The 22,206-nt window shown below is 41.7% G+C and overlaps 1 protein-coding gene across 1 annotated transcript in view; it reads right to left on the bottom strand.

The window, feature by feature from the left end:
• Positions 1-22,206, bottom strand: part of Etnk1 (ethanolamine kinase 1) — a 39,605-nt gene that overhangs the window by 7,155 nt on the left and 10,244 nt on the right. The window contains exons 2-6 of the mRNA XM_040743571.1: positions 19,311-19,570; positions 15,039-15,179; positions 12,363-12,505; positions 4,412-4,495; positions 2,517-2,677 (exon numbers count right to left, since the gene is read on the bottom strand). Coding sequence (XP_040599505.1) covers positions 2,517-2,677; positions 4,412-4,495; positions 12,363-12,505; positions 15,039-15,179; positions 19,311-19,570 — 789 coding nt within the window. The remainder of the gene's footprint in view (positions 1-2,516; positions 2,678-4,411; positions 4,496-12,362; positions 12,506-15,038; positions 15,180-19,310; positions 19,571-22,206) is intronic.

Here is a 22,206-nt window from a genome sequence, read left to right as displayed (position 1 = left end):
CACATGAGGAACTATACTGAAGTGTCACAACATCAGGACCACTGAGAAACACCGGCTCAAGGAGTAAAGTGGCTTGCTACCAACCACGCCTGACAATCTGGTTTAATATCCAGGACCCACGTGGCAGAAGGAGGAGAAACAATTCTAGGAGGTCATCCTCTGAAAGCACACATGCTGTGGCATAAACATGCTCATGCCCACACAAGGTAAATAATACATGTAACACTTGTCTTAGTGTGCAGGGTTAGCTGGGCACGGTGTAGTGGGGATGGAGGTCTTTACTCAAATGTCAATGCCTGTCAACAGCAACAGCCACAGAGAAACACAAGCAAACACAACAGAGATTCTCACTAAGTCAGAATGCAGTTATCAAAAACCAAGTGAGAGCAAGCACACGGAAGGGATCCCCCTTATACATCACTGATGGGAATGTCTGGATATCAGCATGGAGATTTCTCAAAAAGTTATCAGTAAGTCTACTTAAGACCCAGATATCTACACTACGTCTCTTCAGTATTCACCCCGAGACCCCATGTTCCACACAGCAGAGATTCACAGCAGCCAGATTGTGGAACCAATATAGGTGTCTAGCAACAAAGGATGGACAGAGAAGGTATCAATGGGATTTCTGCCATCATAAAGGATGCAGTTACGTCAGTCACAGGAGAGCTGACCCAGTAGAGATCGTCATGTTCAGCGCATTAAGCCAATCTCAAAGGCACATACTGCGTGTTTTCTCTCATCTGTAGGTCCTAGGTTTTATAGGTACATACAACCATGTATATATTGATGACATAAAAATAGAAACAACATTCTTTAAAAACAAAGGGATTGCTGGGCAGTGGTGGCGCACACCTTTAATCCCTGCGACATCTCTCGTTTCCTCTTTAAGTACTGTGAATCCCAACGGGGGTTCTATTAGTGATTCACGCACACAAAAATGTAATAAAATTTTCAAAAATAATTTTGAAGCTTGATGTCTGTCATTTGTCCTTTATTGTTTTCCTATCAGAACGTAATAAATGATGTGGGGGCAATGTGCACATGGACCGCTAACTTCTCCACCTTACTTCTTCACATGTATTATCTGTGAATACAGGGTGTGTGTGAGTGTGTGTGTGTGTGTGTGTGTGTGTGTGTGTGTGTGTGCGCGCGCGTAGGCCACCGTCTATGGTGTCTTCCCATCTCTCTACACCTTATACACTGAGGAAGAGTCTCTCATTTGACCCAGAGCTCATCAACTGAGCTAGCCAAGCTAGCCAAATGTTTCCAGGAATGCATGCACTGGGTTACAGAAGGATTACCATACCTATCCATCTTTCTCCACTAGGTTCCGTGGATCTACACTCTGGCCGGCCCTAATGCTTATACAGCAAGCACTTTACTCACTGAGCCATTTCTTGAGAGAGGAGCTAACCAAGGAGATCGGCTGGCTGGCCAGCAGACCAAAAAGTCACCTGCCCATGTCTCTCCCCAGTACTGGAGTTACAGGTATAAATGGCATGCCCACTTCTACATGGGTGCTGGGAATCCAGTCCTCATGCTTGCACAACAAGCACTCTGTTCACTGAGCCATCTCTGCAGTTCTCGTATAAATGACATTCTGTGACTGTCTGCAGGAGCCAGCTCAGCCAACCAAACCTGTAATCCCAACACCAGGGCCTGGACAACAAGGCTGGAGGAAACATGGGGCCAAGTAAATGTATTTAAAGTACAGTAAGCTTTTTGTGTATTTGGTTTGACTTAGTTTTTTAAGATAATACAGTCCAGGCTGACCTTCCCTGCTCTGTGGCCATTCTGGTGGTAAACCCTAGATTCTGCTACATCTGCTTCCCAAGAGCCAAACTTGTAGGCATGCACCACCATGAAGATGTTTATCCCCTTAAATCACAGTAAGTTTATTTCTAACTACACTTTGCTAAGAATTTTTAATAAATATGGTGTTAAATGCTTAGCATCTGATTAATGAACCATGTACAGATACAATCCCAGAATGAAAACCATGTGAATACTGCAGGGAGTCTCTGGGTGGTGAGTATAACTGCAGAGACATCAAGGCCTTTACTGGCACCCCCATCAGACAGCAGCTGTCATATCTGAGCACATGCTCTCGTCTGAGGTACAGAGTGTCTCTGAGGAGTCTGTGCTGCACAAGACTGTCAACAGTCTAGCTTAGCTGCAGGCCATCACTGCAGGCCATCTGAAAAAGCAAGATGGCCCATGATCCCAAAGACTCTTTTACAGAACCGCACTGAAACCTGCAAAGCAGGTCTAGCTACTCAGTAATATCTGAACACATACAATATTCTCAGAAGACAACCAAGTGTTCTCAAACCAAACGCAGGTAAAGGAAAATGAGTCCTTAAAGCAAGGCAATAAACTTCGAGACAAACTGCAAACAGTCACACTCTGTCATTACTTTACAAAATAAAATCCACAAAACTTAACTGCTTTGTACAATGCTGAAGATTTAGTTAAGTGCATTAGAAACTTTCATTCACTCTATTTAAACTTACCAATGCAAACTGATTGACCTGAATGAAGAGTGTCTCTACTTCCTTTTCAGTGACTTCACTACCAAAGCCCTTATACTCCTTGTAGGCTTCAAGGTAAGAGCGCAACCACTGGCCTTGGAGGTCTCTATCTGGATAGAGACTATAGTCTACGTCACTGACACCTGAGGAGAAACAGACATTGAGAAACACCCTTCAGCATGCCTAAGTACTAAACACCAACTAATAAACATGCTAAATACTAACACCAACTTTTTAACTGCAAAGTACTGAAACCTTTCACTTCTGCTAGCAAAACCTTATTATTAAACAATGGACCAGCCACCAAAGGGAGTGGCACCATTAGAAGATGTGACCTTGTTAGAGAATATGGTCTTGTTGAAGTTAGTATGACACTGTGGAGGTGGGCTTTGAGGTCTCATATATTCTCAAGATACCATCTAGTGTCTCAAACCACTTCCTGTTACCTAAATGATGGTGGACTCTCAGCTCCTTCTGCAACACCATGTCTGCCTGCACGCCTCCATGTCCTGCCATGATGATAATGTAAGCCTCTGAAACTATAAGCCGCCACCTCAATTACATGTTCTTTCTTTGTGGGAGGAGTTGTGCTCATGCTGTCTTCACAGCAACAGAAAGCTTGTTGTGATTTTTTGTTTGTGTTCTAACAAATAAAGCTTGCCTGGAGATCAGAGGGCAGAGCTAAGCCACTAGTTAACCATAGAGGTTTGGAGGTCTGTACAGACAGGAGACAGAAAGTGATACAGTTGGGCGGAGAGAAGGGATAAGGTGGGAGGAGACAGGATCTCGGCCTTTCTGGTCAGAGGACTGCTAGAGTAAGAAGTCTCTCTGGTGACTGTCTGCTTTGCTTCTCTGTTCTTATTAAGACTAATTAGAAGCATGCATCAAAGCCCTAACTAACACACTCACTCATCTTAACGCTGCCTCCCTCCCTTCTCTCCCATTTATATACACAAATACTACCTAACATTCAAGGTGCAATTCAGCTTTCCCCCACAAGTTCTAAGACCATTGTGACTTCCTCCTTCATAGTTACAACACTGGGCATGTCATGAAAGGGTGAACTCTTTTTTTGTGGGTAGAGTGGGGGGAGGTTCAAGACAGGGTTTCTCTGTGTACCCCTGACAGACTGTCCTGGAACTCAGCAATCCACCTGCCTCTGCCTCCTAAGTGCTGGTTTCAAGGGTGGGTTCTTATCCCACACAAACCCATCGCTGCCCATGGAACAACGTGTGTGATGAGCAGCGCATGCACTGCTGTGGCGTATGAATAGTGACCCTGGGAGGCCGAGTAACGAGAAACAAAACTATGGCCTGGCCTGGTCACCTGAAATATGCAGAAAGACAGGAGGCTGCTGCATGTGCAAGCTCAGTGATGACATTTCTCTCGCTGGGAAAAAAAACACCCAAAGTGTTCTCTAATCTTTTATAAAAATCCTAAACATAGTCATGTTATTTATATTAATTTCATTTTCATTAAAAAACTGCTTTGTAAGTAATTATAGATTAAAATTCAGGAGTAAAGAATGTTCAACCTTTTAATAGCTATAACCAAAAAAAACCATCAGAAGTCTGAGCGTTTTGTTAAGAAGCATTTCAAGGGCTATGCTGCTTTCTTGTGCTAGGGATGGAGGCCAGCAATTGTGCACATGTGACAGGGACGCAGTGCTAAACCCCAGCCCCACCAAGGCCTGCACACCATGAAAACCTGGGTCATTCCCTACGGTGTATGCGAGCTCTTCTCACACAAGCCACGGCTGTCTCCCTCTTGTGCAGGGTTTTCTGATGACAAGTAAAGGAAAAAGTCTCTTCTCCACATAAACAAAGCCTGGAATGACATTGTTAGCAGGAGCCCCGACAGTGATGTGTGGGTCTCACCTGCAAATTCATTGAAATGATTTCCAATATCATACGCCAGATAGTTGTATCCAGAGTACTCATAATCAATGAACTGTACGTCACCTATGTGAGACACAAAAACAAAGCAAATAAGAAATCACACACATGATCAGAAACCCTATGCTATCTGTAATTCAATCCTTCTCACACTTTGTCTCAATGTGTGTGCTTGGTTACATGCACTTCTGAGACAACACCGGCTGAGGCTGTGAATTTTATGGCAATGAGCTTTACAAAATTCAAATTATGTCTCTTGATCAACAGCACTTCAAGAACACTATTGTTCACTTTTGTTTAAATGACAGTATAATCATTTCCAACTTCTAAAAGAAGAAAGATGTTTTTCACCACATGGGGGCATCAGTAACTTAAAAATAAATGTTTAAATTAGAAATGACTCTCTTTGGAAATTGTTAACAGCCCTATCTTAACAAAACATCACCTATGACACACTGTATAGCAAGCTTATCTACATATGAAAATCAAACATAAACTCTGAAAACTTGAATTCTGTGACTGACAGTATGTTAACACTCAGTGACCAATGTGATGTTATCACCAGTTTAAGAAGTGAGTTGCTATAAAATTCTTATTTGGCATAATTACACAACTGAGTTTTCCATGTCTTAGGAAACAATAATGATACAGTTTCTAACATTTGGAAATTTTATTAATTTTACATGAGTTAAATTAAGATTGTGTGTGTGTGTGAGAGAGAGAGGAAGGCAGGGAGGGAGGGGAGGGAGGGAGGGAGGGAAGGAGGGAAGGAGGGAGGAAGGGAGGGAGAAGACATACCTGTTACTCTTCTATAAGTGAGCACTACTGCTTAGAATACTTTAATTTTTAAGTACTCATTATGGAGTGATTACATGTAAATATGCAAGTTGTATATGAACAGAATGAAAAATAAGAGGTTGCGATATTAAGTTTAAGTAAAAACCTAAAGCACGTCTCAATCTACAATGGAGGTATGCGTACACCATGGAGCTACCTACAGGTGCAGCAGACAGAGAAGAATGGCCACAGCTGTTACAGTCATTTCCAGGATGCTCAGGCTAAGAAAATATGTCACTGCATCTTGTAAACAGTAACAACAGGTGACACAACAAGACTCCTGGTCTATGCACAGTGGCATTTCCCCCAAATAAAACAGCATCGGAATTTTAATGTCCTAATAGAGATTTGTATAATTAACTAAAAAAAAGTATATTGAGCATATTGAATCACCAAGAAAAAAAAAACATGACCAAAAAATGTTGTGGTAAATGTAAAAATTTTTCCAAAACTCGGTATTTACTGCAATTCTAAAACTGTAAGAATGGCAAGGGGCTGGGGAGTAGCCTGGTGGGAGGGGGGTGCTTGCCTAGCAGAAACCAGACCTAGGACTGGTCCTCAATATTAGGGGGAGGAAGCTCTAAGCTCTATTGGACACACATCGTAACAACAAATGTAAGGTTTCTTTCTTTCTTTCTTTTTTTTTTTTTTCTTTTTTTTTTTAATGAGACAGGGTTTCTCTGTATTGTTTTGGAGGCTGTCGGTCCAGCCTGGCCACGAACTCACAGAGATCTGCCTGCCTCTGCCTCCCGAGTGCTGGAATTAAAGGCGTGCACCACCACCGCCCAGCTAAAAGTAAGGTTTCTTAAATGTTAGTGAAAATAAATGATACTGCAATTCAGCCACAGATGTGATCTGCTGCAAGCCCAGAACTACCGGACAAGCTCAGCCATAACTCAAGGACCCCACTGGGCACAGAAGGGAACTAGGACAGGCCTGGCAAGTCCTTGACTCACAGAGCCGCTAAGCAGCTTTCAGAACTAACGGTCTAGGGGTTGTGGATATGATACTAAATGAACCAATACACTGGGGAGCGATTTATTAAAACCTGTCTAAAAAAAGGTGTACTTAATACAGGACAAAGATGAATTGAAATAAACCCTAACAAAATGTTCAGCTCCTTTAACTCACTATAGGTGGTAGACAAGTGATTTCCTGTTACGTTCTTTTTAACTTCTTTACGCTGAGCACTTTCTAAAGAAAAATGTTATTCTCAGAATGAATACTATGGATATTCTATGAAACTGTCAACAAGTAAAACTAAATAGAATGGTCCAGAATATTCCTATCCCTCCACAAGCCTTCAAAGAACAGAATATAACAATTACCAAGTTGCGTAACTGAACCAAGCAAACATGTTTAACATACATAGCTTTAAATGCAGCTGTTGACAACTCAGGCTCTTTAGCACAACTCCTTGTAAAGCTCATGTTACAGTTAAATGCCAATAAAATACACAGCCCAGTCCTGAAGCTTACTGCTCCACATAAATAACAGCTTCAATTTTCAAAATTACATTTAGAATTTGGCAGATACAGTTAAAATGGCAGGTAAAAACAGACCTGCTTATACACATAATTTAATTAAAACATAAATCATTTTAAGAAAAGTTAAAATCTGTTTCAGCATGAAAAGTTTTAGCAGTGACTTTTGTAGTAGCGTTAACTCATTAACACTGGCCTTTATGTTTAAATGCTATGTTGAGTTTACAATGAACTCTAAGATAAGAAAATGAAGCTAACAAAATACAGATGGGGCTGTTACCAGGCTCCGTGCATGTGAACAAGTGAGGCGACAAAGCTCCAGTCAATGCGCTTAAGAAGCACGGGTGTGCCGCCACATGGCAGCAGCAATGGCATACCTAATCTGTAGCAGATGAAGAGAATTTGGCAAACTCACATTGTACAACACACAAAGCTTTAAAGGAAAGAAACTTTTAAAAATCTGCATCAACTATTCTCAAGTTATTACAAAGTGGAACTCAACCTTAAATTTAAAATTCTGCAATCATATAAAATTATACAGGCCTATTTTAGGGTGCCAGAAAAATCAAATTACAGTGTTAGAAAATGCTTTCCTAGCAACAGAAAACATGCAACTTCTTATCTCTAATATTTCACGACATTAAGAATGTTCATACCATTATTAACAAATAATTAAGACAAGAATTTCTTATTGGGATCTCAAAGGTGAACAGATAATGAGAATACACCCTAGAGCTATATGTGAACACTCACTTCCTACAGAGGGGCTTCTAGATCATCCAGATTATCAAGACATCCTTAACTTCTAAAAATAATGATTAGCTTAAGCGCTAGCATTTTTATTATCTTAGATGATTACATCAGTGACACACATATAATGCATAAAGCAAACAATGGATGAATTTGAATTATCAAAGGTATACTTTTGGTTTTTACTCATTTGAAGCGCTTCACCACCGTAGGAAAAATCCATTGTTATAATGTCCAAATCTCAATACGAGAAAAGAAGGTCTTTCAATTCTAAAAGCGCTTTAAAGCAAAAAATGACTAACTACCCAAGGCTATTTAATTCTAACAAGACACATTTGTCTCAGTTTCATTTTGTGAAAAAGATTGTTTTAAAAATCAGAAGTTATCAAAGAGAATGTGGTTACCTTCCCAGCTCAGTCCACGTGCTCTGCCGTTAAGACAGTAGAAACATCGGTAAGGAAAAGTACCGCTCTCTATAGCAATTCTGCAAAAACATTGTGTGTCTCACGCAGAACCAGGCAGGAGAATGTAGGTTGGGAAATCCGCAGTTTTGCTGTCATCACCTCCATCACAGCGTACGTCACTCTAAATCTAAGGGTGAAGGACTGGCAAGAGCTATGTGACAGACAGCCTGGGACAGGAGGCCCTCCTGGCACGTGAGAAGTAATCAAGCGCTGGGAGAGAAACTGAGGTTCTACAGAGAACACTGAGACGAGTAATATATGGGGGGGGGGACATGGTATTTCTAACATTCTCATCCAAGTGTAACTCAAATATAGTGGACCTAAATACACGGGTTGTATAAAGCTCTTCACCTCTGCCTGTGTCCATGCAACCAACCTTAACTAAATTCAGTGAGCCATACACAAAGAGAGGAGGGCTGCAGAAAGGGGTCAGCAGGAAGGACACGAGAATAACAGTAATAGGGAGAGAAATGACATTATAAACATGAATCTGTCTGAGAGTAAAAATAAACATTGAACACGAAGACCTAGTAACATCTTAGTCATTGTTCCTTAATAGTTCAGAATGGTCTGGCTGACTTTTAAAGCACACTCTTGCCACAAAGCCCTGGTTGGCCTGGTACTCACTATGTAGACCACATAGGCCTTAGGAGACTCATGGCAATCTTTATGCCTCAATCTCCTGAGAGCTGCCTCCCTGGCTAGGGTTCAGTTTTACAGCTGCCTGCCTGACTTTGGATTGTTTTCTTTTCCTGAGCTGAAGTCTAGAACAAATCACTACAGTGTTAGTATTACTCCAAGATGGTAGAAACATTCTACACTTTAGGGCGTTCCAGTTATAGGGATGCAGACACTGTCAAATTCACTACTTTTTGTTTTTAAAGGCAGGATTCAAATACCGTGCCTAGGTTGGTCCTGAACTTGTCAGGCTCCAGAAAGCCTATCCCTCAGTTTCCCAAAAGGCTGCAATTCCAGAGACACACCATCACACCCAGCTCAGTGTGCTAACTGTCACAAAGTACTTCAGTCAACACTGAGCTCCAGAGGTGCTCTGCTGCTAGAGAGCTTGAGCATGGAGGCCACTCACCCTGTGGAATATACATACCAGAGTAAGATGGACTGATGGATGGACAGGTGAGGCGGGCTCATAAAGCACAAGTTGTGAGTTCTAGGCTCTAGGTGGCAGGTACATGGACAATCACTATGTATCAGATATGCGCTATTTACTTATAAGATTCATTTTTGTACCTGTATTTGTAGATATTTAGATCAAATAATACATACATATACATACATATGGAGTGTGGTAGTACTCCAAATGAGTAAGCAAAGCTCTACACGCACAACATACTGGGTTTTATAAGCAAACATGTTTATATGGTTATGTACTTACTTCTAGCTGTTTCATCAATAAATGTTTACATTTGTCTGTCTATGAGATTTTCAAATGAAGACAAGATTTGTTTTGTTTCTGTTAATTTTAAAACAGAAACTCAACTGGCTCTCAGGATGCCCCTGAATTTCCTATCCCCTTTATTCTACCTCCAAACACTGGATTAGAGTACTGTCACACCATATATGCAATACTGAAGGTGGCACCCAATGTTTTGAGCATATTAAGTAAGCCAGCAATACACCACCTGAACTACATCTGCAGTACCAGAGGGACAGATCTAATAAGGAGGGCATGGAGAACTGTCTCAGTCTAGCAAGAAGGTACTAAGAAATCTCTACAAATCTCCTAAGATGTCAGATCTTTACTGAAATTTTAAAATAAAATCAACAGAAAAGTATCTTCTAAGTCACCAAAAGAACAAAGCTCTGCATTAGTAGGGGAGAATGGATCTGATTTAGAGCCAATCAAGTGACTCAGTGTGGTGACTTTCCTACCTGCAGTGTGCAAAACTAAAGAAATCCCAAGAAAAGATCTCCAATTTCTTCTACTCCTTTGAATTGCCTAAACGCTTACCAAACAACTTGTATTTCACTAAAGAGAAAATGAACAATGATTAGCAAAGACATAGTAAGTCTCATTTGTAGGCTCTTAAGAAGAAATGGGGGGAGAAATGAAGTCACTATCTCCAGCCCGTGGGGTGTGTGTGTGTGTGTGTGTGTGTGTGTGTGTGTGTGTGTGTGTGTGTGTGTGTGTGTGTGTGTGTCCGTCCGTCCCTGGCTGTCCTAGAACTCACTCTGTAGACATTGCTGACCTCAAACTGACAGAGATCTGCCCGCCTCTGCTCCCAAGTGACGTGATTCGAGATGTGCACCACTCCACATGCCTGATGCCCACACTGCCCTTTCTAAGACCACTCTGCAGTGTGGGGGGGAATGCACCAATTCTCACGAATTAAGCTTACCAAATTGTTGGAATGAGGCATGGTGTCTTCTATTTGTAACTATACACTCAAACAGGTCACTACGGTTTCATTGTCTCAAAACTACCAGCTCTTCACTTGAAATACCATCAAAGGACAGTAACAGTGTAACTTCTGGTGAGGTGTTTATGAATTTTAGGCATTGTCTGAACATCATAACCAGTGTGTTAGTGATTATGCATCACCTTCTAACAGAAATCTTACAGAAATGCCACAAGATCCAATTAGCCTTCCTAGTAGACATAAAACAAGTCACTGGTAAAGGGGAAGACATACACACAGCCTTTCCATAACTAACACGCAAACGCCCACAAAGACAAGTCACAACCAGTACAACATGGCCTCCTGCTGGAAGGGGAGGTACAGAGAGACATGGAGGGGACACTTTGACCACTAACGCCAAATTAAAGTCTAATTGCTCTCTTTGAAAAACAAGCACTTTATATGTAAATTATCAACAGCTGAGATTGACAACTGTTTGAATAAAAAGTACCTATAACAGAGTAATCTGATTTTTTTGGTCCCTTAATTTTTAGTTTTATAAAGAAGTTTGTTCTATGAAATGAATATGCAAAAGAAACATAAAAACAAAAATATGACAAGTTAAAATTATATTCCAAAGAAGTAATAAATTCCCTTTAACTTGCAGTTAAAAATAAAGCTGAGTGTCCACTTTAAATGTAAGATGAAGTCCCTTACTTGAAACTTCATTACGTAAATGTGTTATTAGATCTTGCACTGAATGCTCCTGTCTCATATGGCATTGAGATTTGGTCACCACTCATTTACTTTAACAACTGCATAATCAGGACAGTAACTCATTAAAAGAAACTGTCTATGAGTTCAAGCTTTAGGGTAAACCTAAGGTTTAAATAAAGCTATTCACACAAGAATTAACATGATTCAAGATAAAGGCTTTAGCTCAGGGTTTTTAACTCTCATCCATATTACAGTATCAAATATGAAAGAGAAATGTTTTTGAAAATAGAGCTAAAGGCCACCATCCTTGACAGTGTCCCTTTAGTTGGGTTTCAAGTTAAAGTTAGTCATAATTACTACCAATTCTTTTATTATGACAGTTCCAACTTTGGATATAAGAACACTAGTGGTAAACTTAGTATATTTATGACTACATCAAGAGCAATTCTTTGGCTTTAGTATACTCACAAAAGCACTTTTTTATTTCAAACATGATCTTCCAAATATGACCACTTTCAAATGAGTTTCCTGTGAAAAGCAGCAACTTCACAGTTTCAAGAATACTTTTCAAATATCAACTTTTTAACACCAATTGTACTTTTAAATTTTAAGTTAGTATATGGAGGTGTTTATTGTTTAGCAACCAAACCTCAAACCACTTTACCCAGTGATCTCATAATGCAACCAGTGACCTTTGATATGAACACCGAGCATCAAGCTATGTACAGTCACACAAAAAGTTACACCAAAAGTAACAACTTTTACCTCCGTATTTTAACTATTGACCAAGGCTATTGTCTTTATTATGATTTCATTTGCTATAAATACGAACAAAGACAGTATTGTCTACACCCAAGCCTCTCCCTCAAGTCAGCATATACGCAGGATCAGAAAGCCTGGGGTATTAAATGCTCAGCTCACAGCACTGAGAGGGCTCGCACAGAAACCCGCAGTGCAGTAGCGATCAGTTGACTTCCCACACTCCCCACTACAGCACACATGCTTTCAAATCACAAATATCCAAACAGCTTCTAGAAATATATATATATTTATAGGTTTATATTTATAAATATATATGCATTCACACAATCATTTCATCATCTTACACTTAAAAAGCCAACAAGAACCACCAACTATTTCTAATAAACCAACCTTTAGAGACATTTTATCCATACATACATATCCCTAATAGAAATTACGATTTTTATACCTTTAAGAGAAAATCTTTGTGTATATTTTAATTCTTATTTACTGATACAAAGACAAAGGACCATTAAGAGTATACGATCAATCAACTTACTTACTGCTAAGGTCAAATACCTACCTTGTTTCTCGTTGTAGATTATATTCTTACACAACAGGTCATTATGGCAAAGCACCACAGGTGAGCCCAGGTTGGACAGGATCTCCTTCATCCAAGTCATCTCCGCCTGAAGAAGCTGAGGGCTTGGGACATCACTTAGGAACCTTTCCATTTAAAAGAAGAGTAAGAGCTTGTTTATCTAATTGGAACTTCATTCAAGCTTAAAGTTTAACAATCTACTTCAGATGTTTCCATTGAATAAGCACATATTCCTGAATTCAAAAATAGATCAATGTGTTCCAAAACTTGAATAAGGGAAACCTTTATAATCAATTTAAACATAAGACAGTCACCCTTCAATCCAGAAGCAGATGGATTCCTGAGTTCAAAACCAGCCTGGTCTACAGAGCGAGTTCTAGGACAGCCAGGGCTACACAGAGAAACCTTGTCTCAAAAAACTAAAAAATGCAGAGCAAAAGATAAAAACTCTTGACACTTCAGAACTGGGGGAGGGACGGTAAAAGCAGTCACCAGCTGTGACGTGCCATTCTAAACCTTACATTTACTGCCACCTTATACCTATAAGGACTGAGACACAATGAATTCATTGAGAGACGTGTATCATGTAAAGTTACAGACTGAAAATGTTTATTTTAAGCAAGGAAAGATGAATGCAACAAAAACAAAAAGTTCAATTTTCAGAAAATCCTAGAGCAGTGTCTGAAATGGAGACACTCATATTGCCTAGTTATCTTAACAGCAAAGCTCTACAATTTGCCTCGGTGCAGCAGGGATAGACTTTTTTAAAAGGACTCTTAACCCGAATTTTAAGCATAAGGTTTAAGAAAGGTGCCTGGGAAAAAGAAAGAACCCAAAAGTATGGATGTGGGTGATCTATCGGGATATATTTGACAGGAAAGGAGATGATATAAAATGAGCTACCTCCCCTAGCTTGCCAAGAGCACCACCAAGGCTCAAACTGCTATTCACGTACTCCTTGCCAAAGGGCTGCCTGTTCTCTTGGTTCTTCAGCAAGTCTATCAACTACTCCTTACTCCCCACAGGTTATCTCCATGGGGGACACCACCAGCACACCCAGCTATAACCTACACTACTCCCTTTACACAGACAATGACATGGAGCTAAGCACTCGCCAAGAGGACATGACAGGGACAGTAAAGTGGTAAGCAAGTCAGTCTGGACCCAGAAGCTGTTGCTCTCCACTCCACTTACACTTATACTTTGTATGCGTGCATATGCATGTGAGCACACTGTGAACTCATACATCTGGGGTGTGCATGTACATGCTTGTAAGCACACTGTGAACTCATACATCTGGTGCGTGCATGTACATGCATGTAAGCACACTGTGAACTTATACATCTGGGGTGTGCATGTACATGCATGTGAGCACACTGTGAACTTATACATCTGGTGTGTGCATGTACATGCTTGTAAGCACACTGTGAACTCATACATCTGGGGTGTGCATATGCATGTGAGCACACTGTGAACTCATACATCTGGTGCGTGCATGTACATGCTTGTAAGCACACTGTGAACTTATACATCTGGTGCGTGCATGTACATGCATGTAAGCACACTGTGAACTCATACATCTGGGGTGTGCATATGCATGTGAGCACACTGTGAACTCATACATCTGGTGTGTGCATGTACATGCATGTAAGCACACTGTGAACTCATACATCTGGTGTGTGCATGTACATGCTTGTAAGCACACTGTGAACTCATACATCTGGTGCGTGCATGTACATGCTTGTAAGCACACTGTGAACTTATACATCTGGTGCGTGCATGTACATGCATGTAAGCACACTGTGAACTCATACATCTGGGGTGTGCATATGCATGTGAGCACACTGTGAACTCATACATCTGGTGTGTGCATGTACATGCATGTAAGCACACTGTGAACTCATACATCTGGTGTGTGCATGTACATGCTTGTAAGCACACTGTGAACTCATACATCTGGTGTGTGCATGTACATGCTTGTAAGCACACTGTGAACTTATACATCTGGGGTGTGCGCCTATACATGCGGGTGAGCACACTGTGAACTTAAGAGATCCTGCTTGCCTATGTCACTCTAGAAACATACTTCCTACACAAACATACAGCTGTAACACATTTAGATAAGACATAATAAAATTTCCAATTTTTATATTAATAATAATCGCAATATTCTTGATTTAGATTCTAAAGACTAATGAAACACCATAGACAGTTTGAACTTGGAAATCAAGCTGGAAAAGCTAAAATCGCAGAAAGTGAATTTTCAACTTGATAATCTGTTATTTAGATAAACGCAGTAAAGTAAGATAACCTACGTTTTTACAGTCCCAATATATATCTCTAGACCTCTATAGACAGAAACATTTAGAAGGTCTCTATGGCCAATCACTGCTCCACTGTACCCTTTCACAGCTGCTTTCATAATTACTCCTGGACATGCTGGTTCCTCTCATCTCCATCCTCCTTTTAATACCGTGGGGGAGGCGGGGGCCTTCCAAAGGACAGGGAGGCTATTTTTGTAGTGTGATCTGAGAGCCATAGGGCCAATGCTTTTGTTCACTTGAGTGCAGAGAGGAAAGCAAACTAGATTTTATACAGGGTTTGTTATCTGTCATTACTCACTAAAGGCAAAGCAATGCAAATACCTTAGTAATTTACCTTTTATTAATGTCTTCATCAGCAAATCCTGTGGGAATGAGAGAGAAGTATTTCCCCATCTTTAGCCATAGGTTAGATTTGGGGATCCAGCCATTATGTGCATGGATAGCATGGATTTTAGCAAGCTGACGAGCTATTAGCCTGTTTAAAAACAAAACAGCACAAAAACTTAAGTTTAATAAAGCTTTACTCAGGTGTCACAACTCAACTCTTCCACATCTCTGTGGCATCTCCTTCTAGACTCCCAGCATAACAGCGACTCTGCCAGGTCAGGTCAGGTCTGCTTACTGCAGGCCTAGCCAGACCGCTCAGCCTGTAACCCCCCAGCCTGCATCCCCACTCAGCCTGCACCCCCTCCCCCGAGCCTGCATCCCTGCTGCAGTGCCTCTCACACCAGGTTGACTGGCTACCATGCCTGACTCCTGATGCCACGCTACAGACACTTCTGACCTATTAACATCACATCCTGCTCCTTGGCTACAAATTCCCACTGGCACACCTCTACTCACCTTAAGCCCAGTTTGTCTTCTCCCTCTGAAAATTAACACTGCCACAGTCAAGACACTTGTCACAGGAGATACTGAGAAAAGCTATCCTCATCAATGGTATTGCTGGGGAAAAAAATGTACTATCCCCACAGAGTCTGAATAGTGGGCTTGGAGGGATTTAGTCAGTGAATGAGAGTTCCTGATAACCTTAACATAATAAAACATTTGAGAACTCAAACACAGCCTCAAGTATCATAAGCTTGTGATTAAATAAACTTTTGCTACAAGTTTCTACCATATGTATTGTTCTTGTCTGATTTGCTGAGATGGGGTGTCATGTGCCCTATACCCTTGGACTCCTGATCCTTTTGCGTCACCTACTGGGACTGCAGGCGAGTGCTACCATGCCCAGTTCAGCAGTGCTAGGGAACTAACCAAGGGCTTCCAAATGTGTTAGGCCAGCACTTTACCAACTGAGCTACATCCCAGCCCTCTATCGTGAACACTCAAGTTTTATTCACGTGGCTTATATAATGCTGACCTTAATCCTAAAGCCCATTTGCATCACCAAATTTAGGAGCACACAAGCTGACTCATGCCTTCGTGAGGAGCACAGCTAAGTGGTATAGCACTTGCCCAGGATGTATGAAGGAAACCAAGTGTATCATAGTATACTTTTTAAAACACAACCCTCTTTTGCTGTTTTGTTATTTTTTTAACTTATTTTCTGCGATAGTGATCACACCCAGGCAAGCAGCCCTATACCCTAACCCTTTTCTGTTTTGTTGAGACCTGCCTAACATAGGTGCTAGGAACCAAAGTCAAGTCCCTCTGCAAGAGGTACAACACCTTTAACCATGAGCCATCATCTCTAGCACCGATCAGCTTAAAGGAAATTATTTATCTTGTGTTGATGCTCCCATGTGCGTCATGTGTGTGCATGTATGCATTTGAGGAGCAGTCAGGTTGGAACTTTCTAGGTAGCTGAGGATGACCTTGAACTCCTGACCTCCTGGTTCCATCTCCCAAGCACAGGTGTACTCCATGCCAGCAAGGGATCACTCCTATTCTATTGCTTCTCTTGCTGGGTGAGAAGGCTGGGTCATCCTCACTTCCTGTTATTTGTTCTGTTCTGCTCGGTGTGGGAATTTGGTTCATCCTTCATTTCTTTCAGGTTCAGCAAAGATGAGCAGAACTTCCCATCCATAATCCTTTTCAAAATAATTTATGAGTCAGACATAAGAGTGATTCAAACTTGTCTTTCCTGATTTTTGTAGTTTCTTTTCCTAGTGGTTAATAAAGCCCATTAAGCATTTAAGAATGCCATAAAAGAAACAACACAATCTGAAATAAACTGAATAGCAAAGCAAACAGCAAATGTAACCCTGGGAACATCAACTTGATTCCTATCAGTTTCTTCTTCTGCTTTGTTAGCCTCCTCTTCAAAACACAGTCAATCAATTTAATACATCACTTATTGCAAACCAGTTGTGATACAACATACTTGAAAGAATCGAGTCAATATCTGGTCTCTTTTGGAGACAGGGTTTCTCTGTGCAACAGCTTTGGCTGTCCTGGAACTTGCTTTGTAGACTAAGCTGGCCTCAAACTCAGAGATCCACCTGTCTCTGTCTCGCAAGAGCTGGGATTACAGGCATGTGCCACTAACACCTGGCTGATACCTGGTTTCTACCAGTACACATTTTACCTAAGTGGTAAGTATATGACCTCTTTAGTCTCATTGACATATATTCTAAATAAGTAGCTCCACTAGAAGTGTAAGACCATTTTAATCAAACATAATTATAAATACTAATCAGCTATGACAAACTTTTACTAACTAAAAACTGTAGTTAGTCCTCCATCTCTGTAGGTCCCATATCCATGGATTCAACCAAGCACAACCAAAATAATCTCAAAAAAAAAAAAAAAACCTCATCAAGTCACACCTTGCTACACACCAAGTACTACGTAATCTCCACACAGATAATACTACGTGGGAGTAGTGATGTAACCTTCCCAACCCCAGCTACTCATCCTCTCTCTGTGCTCTGCACACTGTCTGCCTGGTGTCGCTGTCGCACACTGTGTGCTAGACTTATCCACAATGGCGGCCCTGTACTGGACACGCAGCTGTCGAGTACTCAGGTGCCTAACAGCAAAGCCTTTGGAGAGCCTTCCCTCTGCGTGTGGGAAGTAACAGACAACTGATGCTGGGAAGCACGCATGCTCTAGACACGCATCACCTCACACCAGGGGCTCGACTGACACCCGCAGGAAGGGAGGAGTCTCGAAATCCGCCACTCAGGGACATTAAGGAAGAGCTATGCAAACATTCCACTCCTTCCACCTTAGGCTGCCTAGAAAAGATTGTAAAGTTTCCTTGGTAAAAAAGAAACTATAGCAGGCTGAATTGTGTAACCATAAATGCTGAAAGCAACAGAGTGGTCTCATTTACTCTGTTCACTTGAAGTCTAACGTGTCATGTTGTCTAAGCAGCACAGCAAAATCCGATTTCCCTTTATATTCCATCTTAATACATAAGGACGTAGTCACCTATTGATGCTACTCTTTCAGTTTCTGCTTGTGTCAGCCATGGAGGTCAGAGGTTAATGACTGAAAAGTCTTTATACCTTAGCTTCTCATTTACTTAAGCAGGCTTACTAATATCTATCCTCTAGGGTTATTTTGTATCAATGTTATTAAATTAGAGTCAGACACTACAAAGTTCCTAAGTTTTCCATAGTGTTAGCCATCACAATCATTTGATCATGCCTCCAACTTTAGAAAGTGAACTCTCCACACTTTTAGAACTGTAATATACCTGTTACAAGCTTTTTATACTGTTACAAAATAAATTTAAATCTAATAGTATCCTTTGTCAGTTTTATTTTTAATCAAAAACCAAGAAAAAGTCTGGGAATGATGGTGCACACCTTTAATCTCAACACTTGGGAGGCGGAGGAAGGCGAATGTCTGTGAGTTCAAGGCCAGCCTGTTCTACAGATCAAGTTCCAGGACAGCCAAGGCAGTTACAATAAACAAAAAGCAAAAAAGAAAGAAAACATTTTATATACTGTTTAACAGAATTTCAGCACAAGCAAATGATTTGACACACTTCATCTCTAATCAGTTTTCACTTGAAATCTAATTTTAAAGGACAGCCCACAGACTCCTTTGAGGCGGTTCCGCTGGAAAGCTGTCATGAGACAGTATTCACCACGTACTCTTGTTCTCAGTGCAGCTGAGTCTACCTGCAATCAAAATGACAGCTAAAGCAGGGTGTCCACCTGGTATTCTTCATACTCCAAAGGGTTCCAACTTCTAACATACATATTGGTAAACATGGATCAGACAATAAAACAAGCCTGCTGGGGTTCAAAAACAATTCCTTTCTTGGTGGGGAGGGGAGCAGAGGGTCTCATGTAGCCCAGGCTAAAATCAAACTCTCTTAGGTGGCTCAGGATGACCCTCAACAGAGTCTCCTGGGACTAAATGTATGGCCTACCATGCCTACCTGTTAAAAACTTGCAAAAGACCAGCCAGCAGTGAAGGAACTTGCAAAAGACCAGCCAGCAGTGAAGGAAGAGAAGCCACTACAGCAAGTTGTCCCCTGACCACAAAAAATGTGGAGTGGTAGCAAAATACCCAAACTCACACACACACACACAACTCTTTCCCCACACACACCTACCTATAGGTGTAATTTTTTAAAATCTGACTGTGTTTCCTTAGTGCATATAACATTCTTTTTCTAAGGGAAGGATGTAGAAAAGGAACGCACCTGAAAATGGCTGGGTTGCAGACATGCTGTGGGTCCAAAGCTTCCCCTTGTATAAACTCATAGCACAGTCCATTATTAAAGGTGCAGTAGAGCTGAGGTGCACAGCCATGAGCCTGCAGCACACGGAAACTCTTCACTTCTTCATCTCGGTCCACTAACAGCTCCGTTTTGTTGCCATAAATTCTCACCAGAACTACATCTTCCATGGTGTCCCCCACATAGCAGGCGATGAGTTTATTTGTGATCCCATCTGTGAAGAGCTGCCAGGGAAAGCGGAAAAGACAGAAATTCAATTATGCATTTATAAGGATGGACTGGAGATAACCTGATAGTGGGTAAATGGCTCACTGGAAACATCAGAGTTTTGGGTATAGCTTGGACCTCGGTAGAGTGCTCTCCTCTCCTTAGCAGGCAAATCCCCTCAGCAGAAGCACTGGGGAAGGAACCTGAGTCCACAAGTGGGGGAGTCCGCTCGGGGAGACACATGCTTGAAAGGAACATGGCTCCAAAGCAGCAAGGTGCCTCAGGGTGAGAGCGTTTAACAGTACACCCTGACACAGCAGTTCAATCCCAGAAGCTAGCAGGGAAAGGAGAGCTGTCCCTGACCTCTGCTCATAGGTGACTGCATGTATTGTCGCGATATCTAAGAACAGCCGGGCGTGATGACTCACACTGTAATATCAGCACTCAGGAAGATCCTGAATTCAAGGCTAGCCGGGGTTACAGTGAGCTCCAAGCCAGAGTGAAACTGCCTCACACTGTCCCACCTACTCTACAATCTAGGAGGAAAGAATATATATATGTGTGTGTGTGTGCACATATATATGTATGCATATATATATATTTACATTAAATGCAGGAATACAGCTGTTCACTTAAAACACTACATAGCAGGGAAACTAGCACTTGCTGTGTAATAGAAACCTTGTGCAGCCACCTGAGAGGGAGCACACCCTTCTGAAACACAGCTAAGACTGCTCATAAAGACCTCAGCTCACCCGAGAGGGAGCACACCCTTCTGAAACACAGCTAAGACTGCTCATAAAGACCTCAGCTCACCAAGCTTGAGCCTCTAAATCTGAAGCTACCAATACCTTTAGATACATATGTAGCAAAAAGAGATACAAAAACACCCTAATAACTGTTGGGAATGCACATGCCACTCTAAGTGGGCTTTTCAAAGGCAGACTAAATTGCTCTGACGTAAGTGATCAAGGACACCCATGGAACACACACCACCTCTTTGTCTCCAAAGCTGTAGAGTGCACCAAATGACTAGCCGGGTTATAAAGAAGGCCTTGGTACAGCCAAAAGCTTAACATTCAAGAGCACTTTGTCAAATACGCTGGGTGGGACTTAAGAAACATGTCACACTCAATAGCAATAAACACGGTGGCAAGCAACTGGCATGTCTCCTAGCATCAGAAGCAGAAGTCAGTCCGAGTGTTCGTCTACCGTATCCTAGTGTTGGCATCCCCGCAGCCGTGAGGCAATGAGGGAACACTACTTAGGAAGAAGACAGACCCGAGCTTCCATAGGGGCTGTCAGCCCCACACCGAGCAGCTGCCTCCCAGCCAAAGATACAATGGACCTGCATGTGTCTTCTCAGCAGAAAGACTAGTCACCTCCCAGCAGAAGACAGACGCAGTAGGTTGTACCTGTCCTCCTAGGTGACACGAGAGCGCATGCGTGAACAACACAAAGCACCGCAGAATTGAGTCTGAAATGGCAAAATTTCCACACAGTGACAAGCTCAGCACAGGCCATGTGTCTGTGTAAGGCAGTGTGTCAGGCCCATGGCCAATTCTTACAAGACGAGAAAGGCAGAGAAGACTGCAGGAGAGACTGCCTTAGCCTACACACAGCAAAGGATGTATAAGCAAAACAAGTGGTAAGGACAGAAAAGAACAAAGGGACTAAAGATAACTTCTTCATAAGACTTACAACAGATCTCACACACGCATCCTTAGGAACAACACTTTTAACACACACACACAACCACAACACACACACAACCACAACACACACACACACACAACCCTCCCAAGCTGATCGTCAAGCTCAGGGAGACTACAAAGGGAAGACCACGTGACAGGGTCTGGAGCAGTGTGGCCCCAGAGCTCAGGAAGCTGAAACAAGTGGACTACACTGAGTCGGAGGCCAACCTGTGCCGACCTTACCTCAACAACAAAAACCTTAAAATTAACAACACAGAGACATTATCCAAACAATATGACACTCCACTAAAGTTGATTTACTCCAGGAATGTAAAGGTGGTTTAATGTTCAAATTTTCAAAATCATTGCATATACCTCAATAACAAAATATGAAGCACTGGGTAAATAAGTTTCTCGGTCTATGTATTTAAGACAAGTCTAATGTATAAGGTAGCCCCGGTTGGCCTTGCATTATGTAGTTGAGGGCGACACTGAACTCATCATCCACCTCCTTCCTCGGTGCTGAGATGCAGACAGGCCGTCATGGCTAGCTCTCTCTGGTTTTCTCATTTTTACTGTATAAGAATTGAGTGTTCTGTCTGCGTGTATGTCTACCGACCATGTATGTACCCAGTACCTGCAGAGGCCAGTAGGGCATCAGACCCTTGACTTGGAGTTACAGATGGTTGTGAGCTCCCACATGTGTGCACGAGCTCTGAACCACATCTTACTATTTTAAAGGAGGAAAATACATATGTACACAATTATGCATTTGTATATAACTTGCAGAGAAAGAGCAGTCTGCATCTATGGGTTGTGTATCTATGGCCTCAAAGAACCCTGGATCAAAACTAAGAGAGACCACACCTGTACTCACCAGAAACTCTGTAGATAGCACCATACTGTGCCAACATGAATAACCTAGGCCAGGTACGATGAGGAGAGTAAGTCTTCAGATC

This window comes from Mesocricetus auratus, unplaced genomic scaffold (genome assembly GCF_017639785.1).
Source record: "Mesocricetus auratus isolate SY011 unplaced genomic scaffold, BCM_Maur_2.0 Super-Scaffold_100001, whole genome shotgun sequence".
Classification (NCBI taxonomy): domain Eukaryota; kingdom Metazoa; phylum Chordata; class Mammalia; order Rodentia; family Cricetidae; genus Mesocricetus; species Mesocricetus auratus.
Note: the sequence above shows the minus strand (reverse complement) of the source record. Positions and strands in the feature narration are given on the sequence as shown.